General features: G+C 41.8%; 1 protein-coding gene across 1 annotated transcript; it reads right to left on the bottom strand.

Moving 5' to 3' along the window:
- Positions 1–603: 603 nt before the first annotated feature.
- LOC146350966 (uncharacterized) lies at positions 604–5,718 on the bottom strand. The gene is made up of 2 exons (XM_084841954.1): positions 5,512–5,718; positions 604–2,580 (listed from the first exon to the last, which is right to left on the bottom strand). Exons 1-2 carry the CDS (start codon positions 5,716–5,718, stop codon positions 2,125–2,127), a joined length of 663 nt encoding a protein of 220 aa, XP_084698080.1. The 3' UTR covers positions 604–2,124.
- Between the last annotated feature and the right edge of the window lie 7,252 nt (positions 5,719–12,970).

Below are 12,970 nucleotides of genomic sequence, written 5' to 3'. Positions count from 1 at the left end.
AGTGAAAAAGAACTCACATTGGAGGCACTCAGAACTGAGCCAGCTCAATCTACATTGCCCCACCCATTAACCTGCATATCCTACCATATGTTCCATTTCTTTGTGTGATCTTAGCAAATGTGTGAGCCTGGAAACTGGCATACATGGCATGTACACCAAGAACCACATCACCATTATGTTGTTGCATGCATATTGGTGATCTGATACGTTCTATACATGCTATCTCATATTTATGGATTTCAGCCCACAACACATATTCACTTTGCCCCTTTACTTCAGCCTTCCCCAACCTGGTACCTCCAGGTGTTTTGGACTAGAGCTCCCAAAATCCCTGACCACTGGCCATGCTCCCATGTTGGGAGTTGAAGTCCAAATGTGCAGAGGGCACAGGTGTTGGGGAAGGCTGCAACAGTCTTTCTGATGCCATCTACTTCCTTTTGGTCTTTAGCTCTACTGGAAATTGAGAAACAGGCATTAAAACACAGCATTTAAGTCCTTGTGCTATACTCAAATTATAAAGTGATATATTCAAACCATTAGAACAACATACATGCACATATGGGAAATAAGTATTAAAATAATTTCATCATTACAGCCAAACATACATTATTGTATATTTTTAATATTACTACCTCAGTTCTAGAGTGCTCTCAACATTACAGTTTATGATTTTAAAAAGCTGTACATAGTAGAACAATTTTGAAATTAGATTCCATTATGAATTAGTAGTTTCAAGATGTTATATTATTCATATGTGAATTTGAAGCAGATCTTGACTTTCTCTTCACAGTTTTTTCAACTTAGAAAATTCCCCTTTGTCAGTTGCTGTTGAATGTCTGCCAAAATATTATCTAATTATTTGTTTGATGTGTTCATACCCAATGATATTGAGGAATATTGACAAATCAAGGAATGGCATACAAGTGTTTTAAATAAAGAAACAAAACTATTTGATTTCAACATTTTTTTATATCTGACAGTTGATGTTTGACAGTTCACATGAAATGGTATTTAGAATTTGATATCACTGATAGCTTTCTATCTTCAGAAGACACTTTCCAAATCAGCATCTGGCAAGGAAACTCCATGTTTTTGCCACATAAACTGTGCACATTGCAGTTATGATTTGACATGTTCTAGAGTGTGCACTTAGGTCTCACATGACTTTGTTGGGCTTCACCATCACACATTGAAAGCTAAACACGTGTTCTTGAACACACGTCAGACCATTGGTCAACCTATTAGTAATGGGGGGGGGGAACAATTCTCATTGAGGAGCCTGGAAGATAGTTTGGAAATGGTCAGTATAGCTTATTTAACTGTATTGGATGGATGGCATTCAATAGTATTTAATATTAGATACATATGCATATGTAGTGTGCTGTAGTAACAGCACCTGACTGATAGGAGTTAACAACTGACACCTTAGGATATTTCATATTTGAAGCCTGCCAAAATTAAAAGATGTCGCTGAGTATAAAGCTTTCTAATTTTGAATTCTGAGCTAAAACATACACATTCAGAATGCAAATTTTAATGTTGCTTTGAAATTTCCCATTTGAAAAATGGATTTTTTTGCAAATTTCAGATATTTGCAAATATTCATTTCAGACCTAGTTCCCATGCCATAACAACATCTATGAAATACAGCTGTATAAGAATGAGTATAAACTCATAAGGTGAATAAGAAATACAACCCTTTGAACTAGACAAAACAACTAGATCAAGTTGTTTCATGTGTGTTTTTAGAATGAGAAACAAAAAGAGATTGAAACTCACTGGAGCTGCTACTGAAGGAATTTGGAGAATACCCAGAATACAAGCTGCACTATGATTCCTGTAACTAGTGTTCCAGACTGTAATTTAATCATCATCTGATCATAGCAGACTGTACACTCATGTGCTGTCCACATGTTTTATCTGTCATGGGCTATAAGAAATGTCATATTTAAGCAAATTTGTTCAAGGTATGTCTTGGTATAAAAAAGATTATATGAATGAAAAAATGGTTACTGGGCATGAATCATTACTTTGAAGGAATTTGTTCATTATTATGTATCTGCTGAAACCTTCAAAATTATTTCCACCGCCCAAGCGTTACTAGGGGAGCACTGATGCTCATAGTCAAACATCCAAGTAATTCCTCTTACAACAGCCCTGAACAGTGGTGCTTTGGCCCTCTGTGCAGGTTGTCGTGCTTTCATTGGCATGGTCTGCTGAATCCCTGGATTCTTCAATCAAGTTCATGTGGTTGGCCTGTATTGTTGCACTACAGCTGCTCCTCCGCCTTAGTCCCCAGCTGGTGATGATGGGTTTCTGGTTCTCATTAGAATAACCTTTCATCTTCCCATTTGACTTTTTTGTTTCATAGTTTCTAAGCTCCACGAGCCTTGCATTGAAATACTGTTCCAAAGTATTGTCACATAAACTATTCTTGGTTTTGCAATGCCCTTTAGTAAAATGATCTGTTGAGTATCCCAGGTTTCTGTTCTGGCCCACAGATCTTGCATGTGGAGGATTTTCAAACCTTATTCTTCCGAGATCCTGCAGTACCAAGTTAGAAGCTCTGGAATAGCTCCTCTGTTTTAGAATAAAGGGCGAGAATGAGAGTTAAGAAGTACATTGTGCTTATATGTTAACATGTACTGAATTGTATCCTTAAAAATAAGAAACCCAATCCCACACCCACCTGAATCATGCTGACTATGTAGATCAACCTCAGAAGAACTTAAACGATGCATGAATTAACAATAAGGCCAACAAGACTGGGAAGCTTACCCAGCAGTAACCTGACCCACACTTCCTTCTCCAGATTTAATGAAATCTGGAAAGTGCAGGCCACTGGATTTTATATCAGTCCTGGCTCCAGGTTTTTGTGGCCCCTGGCCAAGACATCTCCGATGGCTTCCCCTCCTCACTGCTGTTACTGCTACTAATCTGCTTGCACTCTTCCTCTGAGCCCAATTCACACTACCACCCAGGGGGAAGCCAAGTGGAAGCTGCTCCTCCCTTATTTTGCTCTTGCTGTCCATTCATTTAGGCGGGTGAATGACAATAAGGAGGAGCAGCAGCAGGGCCATGGGCTCTGGGGGTTGGCAGTGAGCCCCCAGTAGGGTATGGGCCTTGGCACGTGCCTGGTGATGCCGACATCTGACGCTGGCCCTGGCTATTATTACTTGGATGGCTCATAAACATTGTGACCTTATTTTCAACATCGCTGAGTTTTATGATAAATATCTTATGGTAATGGTATCATTTTTTATATATAGTCATGCACTGTAAGTGCAAACGCTTTCTATTTGGAGATGAGTGGGTTAAAAGGAAAGGGTTGCAGTTCTTAGCACTCGGGGCCTCTGGTAGGCAATTAAAGAAATAAACTTGGTAAGTTTATTATCAGTACAAACTGCATGATTCAGTGAAATCTGAACATACACTTAACCCACTGAATTAAATAGGTCTTCAGCATGATTAACATTGGCTAGATTATGACCAAAGAGTTGTAAAATTTCATTTAAAGACATAGGGCACAATCCAGAGAAAGGTAAGCCCCCTTGATGGTACTAAGCATTTTGTTGTAGACATATACAGCATAATAAGCATTTTGCTGTAGACTAATTTCCATTTGTTTCAGTGGGGCATAGGTTTGCCTCCTTTAAGGGATTCACATCTAGATATTCTCCCCCCACCAAAAAAAACATGCTAGTTTATCTAATCATTTCAGTATTATTGCAACCATTCCCATGGTTGCTACCTGCAATTCAGTTATGCCATACAGGACTCCCTTAGCGTTTATTATAAACTACCATCATAGGTGTGCATGAAAGTTATTATTTCTCAGATGTAATGGGTAATGCTAAGGTGTTTGCTGTATTAGAAACACTGACACTTGAAGTTATTAATAGTGAAGCCAAGAACTTATTCCAATTTGGTATTTTTATTTTTATATATACACACACACACACACACTGCCATTGATCAAAGGAGAGCTGGATTAACAAATAATTTTGATATGATTTTACCAAATATATACATATTCTTTTCTGTATTCTCAAAGCTACCAACTCTGCGCTTCTTAACTTTCTGCTGCATAACCCTTCCATAGCCATATGAAAATCAATTACTCTAACTCTGATCCCGAGTAAAATCGAGGCTGTGCCACACATTATGCAGACAGTGTATTGATTCTGCAAAAAGTGAAGCAAAAAGTAAGGCTCCCAACCACACTTTACAGTTTGTTCACACAATCTACGGAACCTGCGTAGTTGAGTGTAGGGCCTGCCACTATGAACCTTGTTCCTTGCCGCCCCCTCAGCATACAGTCACTCGCCCTGGATCATCTAAAAAGGATTACAGAGATAGTTTAGTTGTTAAATAATGCTTCCTCCCAAGAGGTTTCCTAATTTGTTGCATAATCTTCCCTCCATTCCAGGGCAAAGATAGTAACCATTAGAGCTGTGCACAAACAGCCTCTCAAAATTCTCCAACCTATTTGTGGGCAGAGATATTGGGGGGGGGGGGAACGACACAATTTCACCAAATTTCTCCTAGGGGAGGAGAAATTCTCCAGCAGTTTCTCACAAAAAGGGCTCACCATTGGCAGGGGTTGTAGCACAGGTTCTTTCTTTTTTCCGAAGGGGTTTTGGTTTACTGCACTGCTTCTGTAGGCGGCAACAGCATCAATTGTGTTGAGGCTTCCACTTTTCTGCCGCAGAATTTTGAATTTCCTTTGCGGGCATTCTTGAGTTTACCTAACCACTGCAAGGTGGCCAAGGGTGCCCTGTGTGCTTTCTCTCTCCATTACACATCTTCCCATTGCTCTGCAGCTTCCCAGGCCACCTGCGCTTTCTGAACTGAAAAAGCCCCATGGGAGGAATTGCCTCATGACATCTTCCTCATGATGGCTTTAATTGAAGTGTGGGAAGCTGAGGAGGCTACTGTCTGCCACAGAGATTATTATACAATGACAGACAGGACACTCATGCACACTCTTCAGCCACCTCATAAGTAAGGTAAGCACAAGAACCCCAAACCCAACCCATGAGAATTTATCTGACATTTCCTCTCCTTTGAATTTCTTTTTGGAAGCAATTTCTTGTCTATCAAATTGAATGAGAATGGTCGAAAAAAATATGGGATAAATTTTCAGCACAGCACCAGTGACGATCTGTGACTTTGGACAGCCTCTCATTATTTACTTTGCTTTGGATCGGCCAGAGGGTAGTTACAACCACCGCTATAGATACATTTCCTATCAACCACCAATAAAGCAATCTAAGATCTATAGTTAATGATATATCTATATTATCTATGTCTATACACACATACACTATACATATTAACTAGTCTCAAAGTAACAAATTGTGTGTAGCAAAAAATGACTATTAATATAATTAAAATCAACCTAATATTGAGGATACTTTTTGTCCAAAGTCTTTACCAAGCCATGGAGGGACCATAAGAAACCGCTGCCTAAATCTTGCATATTCTTGCAGAAACCCCTCTGATACATACCTTAATATCCTGGAAGCCTGAATATTCTGGAATGCTTGGTAAGGTGCATATGCTGATACTGTTTGACCTCCTCCATGTCACTAAATGCCAAGACCGGCTCCTGGAAAGATGGCAATCTGGATCAGTTGACTTCTCGCTGTGGTAAAATATGTTACAGTCTTTCAAAGGGCAGGTCATTGAGTACATGGTTGGATCACATTGGTCCATGTCTACACCTTTGCGAACTTTTAAATAGCAAACAAGCTCTGTTGTGCCACCACTTTAACTTTCAGTCACTGAAGAACATTTGATAGGCTGTGTTTAAGTTGTTGCACACAGCTCCAGTGATCACCACTCCAGGTAGCTGCAGAGAGGTTGCAGATGTGCACAGCCCTTTGGACTCTTTGTAAATCTGGACTGCTGCAGCCCTTGATGCTGCATTTATTAGCTGCTAGCTCTCCATGGTATGACAACAAAGCCAAGCCACCAACGCAAATGGGGTTGGGAATCCATGGGGATTACAAAAGCTCTGTCTCCCGGTGTCAAATTCCCCTTTGCCGCCAAGCCATGCCAAACCTGATGCAAGTGCTGACCATGCGATGACCATTAGAAAGGGTCAGCAGCAGGCAGCACACGATGCAAGCGGAGCGCTGGCACTCTGCAATGACATCAGTGAGTTTAGATCACAACCGTTGAGACCCTTGCTGTTCTGCACAGCTTAGCAAAACATTTGTGAGATTATGCTAAATGTGAGATAACGCCAGAACGTGAGCCCTGTTAACCCACAGGTCAGAAAGGACACACACATAATATCTGTGCGCCTATTTTAGGAGTGGGGGGGGGGGCTCAAGGAAGAGTCAAGCAGTTGGAATTTTTCCTTTTGAGGTTAGTTTAAAGTTATTGCTTATTAGGAAAAGGAAAGAACCCTGTTCTGTAATATAACAGATACTATATTTGTTCTGTATTTAAGAGACCATTTATATTTGCATACTTTATAACAGGTTGATCTGAGAACTGTATTTAAGGGAACTGATCAAATAACTGGGCCAAAAGGAGGGATAGATGGACTCTTTGCAAATTCATATTTGGGGTGCTTTCAGACAGGATGAATAAATTCCTTCTTGGTCTGTTGCCCAGCTGCTTCCCTAGCCAAGGCCCCTTAGGCTGCAGTCCTGTACCCACTTGCCTAGGAGTAAACCCCATTGAACTCAATGGGACTTACTTCTGAGTAGTCGAGATGCGTAGTTGAGATTGGATTGTGCCGTTAATGAGCATCATACTTTGATGGAATTCTACATACCATGAGTGTCTGTGAGCTAAGCGTGCACCTTGTTTTAACACAAAATCACAGTCCCAGGAGGCAGATCTGGGAGTATGATTTTGCTTGGACACACAGGTAGCAGGAACCTTGTTTTAAAGCAGCCTTCCTCAACCTGGTGTTCTCCAGATGTTTTGGATATCAAATCCCAGGATCCCTGACAACTGGCTGTGCTTTCAAGCAGAAGGTCCCCCAGTTCAATCCCCAGCCACTCCAGGTAGGGCTGGAAAAATGCCTGCGTGAAACCCTGGAGAGCCGCTGCTCATTGGTTTCGACAATGATGAGCTAGAGGGACCCATGGCTGACTCAGTATAAGGCCACTTCCTATGTCAATGAGACTAAACAGAGAGAATTGGGGAGAAGAGCCCTTTCACCCTGCTTTAGCATCAACATGGCCACCATCAGCAGTGAGGGCCTTGGCTTACAATTGCACGTTATTTGGGGGATTCATTTACAAACAAAAAACAAAGCCCTGCCGCAATTCAAACTCAGTGGAAGTCAGTGGGAGCCTAGCCCCTGAACTGGGTTGTGATTTCACCCTATCCATTACTTAATCCCTTCTCTGTGCAGACCTGCCTGTAGCTATTGGTCCTTGCACATGCTTGGGAACGGTGGGGCCATTAGCGCCGCCCCCCCCATCAGATCAGAGTTGGCCACATCGAGGCAGGCAAGGCCTGGAAGTTGGTCATGCTGAAGCACTGCATTAGTCTTCAAGTGACAAGCGGCATGAAATCTGTTTTGTGACAGAAGGTACTTTGTACAGCTGAGGAGGAGAAAGAAAAAAACAACAATGGCAGGAGTCAAGCTAATTCCACACGTGACACAGAATTACGCTTTCTTTCTGGTAAAGCTGTGGGATCAAGGTACTAATGATACTGCTCACAGTTGTCATCTGATTCAGAGGAATAATTAATTGCTCTACAAAATAGTTGCTGCTGACATGGCTGCTTTATGAGAGGAAGCTTATTATAAACCAAGATTCTTCACCAGGGTGCTCTCTACAAATGTAGCACTTACTGTCAGCACAGAAAATACTTTCCTCCTTCTGTTGAAACCTGCAGATCCCAAACCTGTTATTACAATTGTTACCTTCTTCATCAAAACACATTTCCAACCCTTCTCTTTTCTCCCCCCCCCACTCCATTCCCCAAACCTGTGCCTCCTCCCTGTATTGAGAAACCAGCATATTGCCGTTATAATTGCTCATTCTACTTAATGAGGCTGTGATGGAGTCACTTGTTGGAAGCTGTCACATACACAAGAGGCCTGAGGGAAGGGGGAATAGTAGGGTTCCTCTTTAATCAGAGGTTTGGGCTCCATTCCCAGTAGGTTGAAATGGGAGTCCACAGTGAATGTTCTCTTATAATCCCACATGCTCTGCTGTACCGTACCATTATGGTACAGAGAGGAGGGCAGGATATGCATTTCCGTCTCTACAGTCAAGCTCTGTATCCTATTTAACATGAAAGGTTATCATTAGTGTTGTGATTGCAATTCCTTTATCCACAGATGAAAAGAAATACAGATTTCTATAACATGTAGGCTTTCCTTTAGCTCTGAGATTTAAGGGCAGGGTGGGGGATAACCAGAGTTTGGAGTAAAAATCTTATGACCATTATCATCCCAGTTGGGCCATTGTTGTATATTTTGTAAAGACAGAGAGGATTCACCAGGAGTAGGCAACCTGGGGACCTTACCAACCTGCCCGGTCACTGAGGTCATCCAAGGGCATGTTCCTGGTGGCACCACATGGACCCATGGCCCGATTGGAGTCCACCAGGAAAAGAGCCTTCAGTATGGTGGCCCCCTTCCTATGCAATTCCCTGCCTTTGGAGGTCAGGCAGGCACCAACATTATGTTGCTTTCGGCACCTCCTGAAAACATTGTTATTTCAGGAAGCCTTCCTCGAGTGACTGGCCACAGTTTATTAAATTTGGTTTTAGCAGAACTCTGCTTCTTTAAAAAAAATTTTTTTTTTAACATGGCATTTTCATTCTTTACCCTATCTGCTGTTCAGTGCTCTGAGGTCTTTGGATGTGGCCTTTTTCACAGCAGCATCTTGGGAAACCCAGTCTGGAAATAACTCAGTCATAGAGCGCATGCTTGACATGCAGAAGGTTCTACGTTCACTCCCTTGCATCTCCAGTTTTAAAAGGACCTAGTAGAAGCAGGTGATGTTAAAGACATCTGCCAGAGCCCAAAGAAAGTAGACAAAACTTTGTGTAGACAAAACTGGCCCATATTCCTTTGAACATATGTCCCTTGGCCCTGATAGATACACACACTGCCTGCTGTCTTTTTAGGGTGGCCACTTGCAAATCCTCCAAAAGAGGAAATGCATCACCACAAAAAGGAGGACAAAAGGGACGCCAATTTGCATAAAATCCGCATGTGCTAATTTATATGTGTAGATGCACATTTAGAAATAATGGTTGTCATTTAAATAGAAATACAGTACATCTTACCATAGTGTGGAAGACTGTGACCTGAATGAGATCTGCACCTTGTGTCACATCGATAGGATCCTATCATGGCGATGCTGTATCGCTCCTGCACATTTATACCTCGTAGCACACACAGCAACATCTGTTGCGGTGTTTTGGATAATATGGATTAAAAAGCAGGAAATAACACTAGAAAAGCAGTATACAGAATGTGCAATGTGCCCCAACAGTTATCAGTGCACTGCAATACTGATAAAAGCACTACTGTAGATCTAGCCGAGGTCACTTGCCTCAGTCTGCTGCCCTCGTGCTGACTGTTGATGGGCAACTTCAAGGCCCCTGCTCCATCTTTCTCCTTTCTTATGGTTCTTTACTTTTAAACCAAGCTTGGGGCTCCTTCACACTGACCTTTTATCCTGTGATTGAGATTGCTCCTTTGCGGAAGTTTGAGGGCTCTTTACGTGAGACTGTGATCAAGGATACAAGGAGAAGGAGGGGGAAGAGGGTGGGGGAAGAGGAAGCACGTGAAAAAGGGAATCATCGTGATCCTGCATTTAAAATGGAAGCAGAAAGACCAGTTTTAAATGCAGAATTTTAGGCTGGTGTAGAGATGCCCTTGGACTGGATAGTCCTTCAAAAAGAGGCCGTCTTCAAAACAGAGGACAGTCCTTCAAACGTCTTTTCTCCCCTCAATCCTTCTCCTTGATAAACTCCATACTGTCACGGATAATCCTTCTCATGCTTTGGAGTCTCATGGCCACCCTTTCTACTTCTGATCTGCATCTTCAAAACCTCCATTCACAATTCTGGGCATGTTCTTGATCTCTTCTATTGGTTGGTAGACTCAGGGAACCAGCAATCATGGGGCAGCCATTTAAAAGCTCACCATGTGGCACCCTGTAACTGCTTGAGGAGGTAGTAATCTCTCTCTAGCCTCTGAAAACTATATAGCAACATATTATCATCAACAACACCTTCACATGCCTTTGGGGAAGTGGGGTATGCGGTAAACCATAAAAGGACTAATTTGGAACTTCCTCTTTCCCCCTTTTAGATATCCAGTTTATTTCTGAACAGGTTTTGAATGAAAACACATTCTGTCAGAATTTATTCATGAGGGTTGCTGAATTTCATAAAAACTTTGGGGAACTGGGCCTATCATTAGACAGAGAGAGGTGGCCATCTCAGGCAGTGGTTTGGGGTGTCATAAAAGGGCAGTAAAATTGTTAATGTATTATTATTGCATTTTTATTCCCCAGCAAGATGCACTTGTAGCTTTTTCTGTCTTAGGTGCCAAAATATGTTGGCCAGGCTTGGTACTATGCCCTTGATTTTTAAAACAGTATACATTCCACATTCACCTGTCTGTAGGCCTGTTTGGTTGTAAAGGATGCTTCTGTCACGGTTTTTACATCACAAGGTATATGTCTCTCCTGAATAGCTGTAAATCTCATCTGTTTGATATGCTACTTATGTACCTTCTGCACAGCAAAGGGATGGAAACGGACAAGATAGAAGACATGAAAACCAAGCAGCAGGAGGAATGTGTCTGCATCAATACAGATGCTTAAGTCAAACTTCATCTGTCTAACGACATGCTTAACTATGCCTTCCCCTCCTGGCCTGACTACTGCTATGAGGTAGGAAGCTGCCTAGCAACAGTCCTATCAATACTGCAAAGAACAGAAGCTTTGCATTGGTTTTCATCTGTGATCCCATCTGTGGCAGTCTACATCTACGCAGTTTTGTGGGATCAAGATGTATGTAATAGGGTTATCTCCAGACCTATAAAGACCAAATCTCTAGAAAGATGTGCCACCCTCCAATAAACCAGACAATCTAACTGGGAACCTGGTATTAGACTGAAGTAATGGCATTTTCTTCTATTGTGGGTTGACCTGGTCTGTGGCAGAATAGACTTGTTTAAAGAGGAACTATGTGGTGCCCCTTCTGGAATGTGGCACAGGAAAATCCAGCAGTGACACCACAAGTCATGCATCTGTGGTGCATGTTGCTCGGGACAGCTGCGCACACCTAGTTCATAACCAGCACCCAGTACATCACAGATCATGCAGATGAATGTGCACCCAATGTACAACTAACCTATGTATTTGCAGACTCAGGCTAATGGTACTGCTTGAGGGAAAGACAATATTTGTTTGTTTAATTTCTTTCCTTCTTCCCTGGCAGTAGCATTTATTTATTGCTCATTCTTCGCCCATGGCTCTGAGTGTCACTTACCAATGGAAAGGTGGGACAGAATTTTTTTAATGGAGAAAAATATAAGGGACTGCTGAACTTCCTTCAGAGTATTGCAGTGGGGGGGGCAACCTGTGGCCCTCTGATTATTTTTATATGGCCCTCATCCTAATTTCAAAAGGACTTTGAATTCAATCAGTTCAGACCTCAGGCAAGAGCAATCTGTCCCTCCTCTGGCAGCCTGCTGGTCAGGAAGGAAGAGGAAGAGAGAGAAAAGGAGGTGGAGAAAGAGAAAGAGAAAAGGAGTGACCCACTTTTGCACTATAAATTTTACAAACTGTAACTTAGTTTATTTGCTCAAGTTATTTAAACCTATTGCTTTGTAAGCATCTCTTGCAATGCATCTACTCTGTGCTAATGGGGCTGATATATATAAATTTTGGGGTGCTAGATGGAATAGTCCTGCCTTATGGAAAGGGAGGGTTTAGACTAGATAGTCTTTTAGTCACCCACTTCACTCTCTATGTTGGCGTGTAATACTATCTTATGTTGTGAGGCTAAGGGGTCTCTCCCCTTCACTGCCATTGTCCCAATCTCAATTTGCAGTCAAGCTTCTAATTCTGCCTCTTTTCACTCCACACCAACTTTTGCATGTCTCTTTCCCTTTATTAGACAGCTAATGCTCTCAGCAGCCAAAGCAGATGGTGCTCATTTACAAACTCGGGTTCACTTGGCGGATGATGAGTGCAGGAGCATCTGAGCCCAGATAGGTCAGATTCCTACAGTGTAATCGCTTATTTAAAAATAGAAACATAGATCCACTATGATTACATTTGTATCTCTATGTGTTTCTAGGCTTTGAAGTGATTGTATACTCTAGCAGAGGAAATGAATTACAAATGCTTAAAAGCAAGGAAGTGAAGTATTATATATGTTTTTAAGCCTCAACAAAAAACACTCCCCATTTCCTTTTTATTAGTATGAACCTTCCTGGGTGGCCCAGATATCCTACTTGTTTTGTCATCTCTTAACATTGTGGAGTGCCTGCCCAAATATTTTAATAAAGTGACTATATAAGAAGGGCTGTCTCAAAACCAACTATGTCAAAAAAACTAATTTTTATCCCTTTTTGCTCTGTGTAGAGAGAGAATATCCACACTAGAAAAGATTATTAACTCACACGTTATCACTGAAAATCTGTAAATAAAACACACAAGGGGAACATGCAAAACGAATCACTTTCTTTCTGGGAAACGGTATTTTCAACGGTTTCATTTAAGGAGGAGACACTCCCACACATATTTCTTTCAATGGGCCGATCTACAGTTACGGGTTTTTTCGCTTCCAATGAGGTTTCACCTCCCATCTTTCACACTACACAGTTGTTGTTGTTCAGTCATTCAGTCGTGTCCGACTCTTCGTGACCCCATGGACCATAGCACGCCAGGCCTTCCTGTCCTGCGCTCTCTCCCGGAGTGTGCTCAAGTTCATATTCATTGCATCCGTGATGCTATCTAGC

Source organism: Heloderma suspectum, chromosome 3 (assembly GCF_057233095.1).
Source record: "Heloderma suspectum isolate Gila_16-S chromosome 3, 16-S_ref, whole genome shotgun sequence".
NCBI lineage: Eukaryota > Metazoa > Chordata > Lepidosauria > Squamata > Helodermatidae > Heloderma > Heloderma suspectum.
This window is presented reverse-complemented; position numbering and strand designations above follow the sequence as displayed.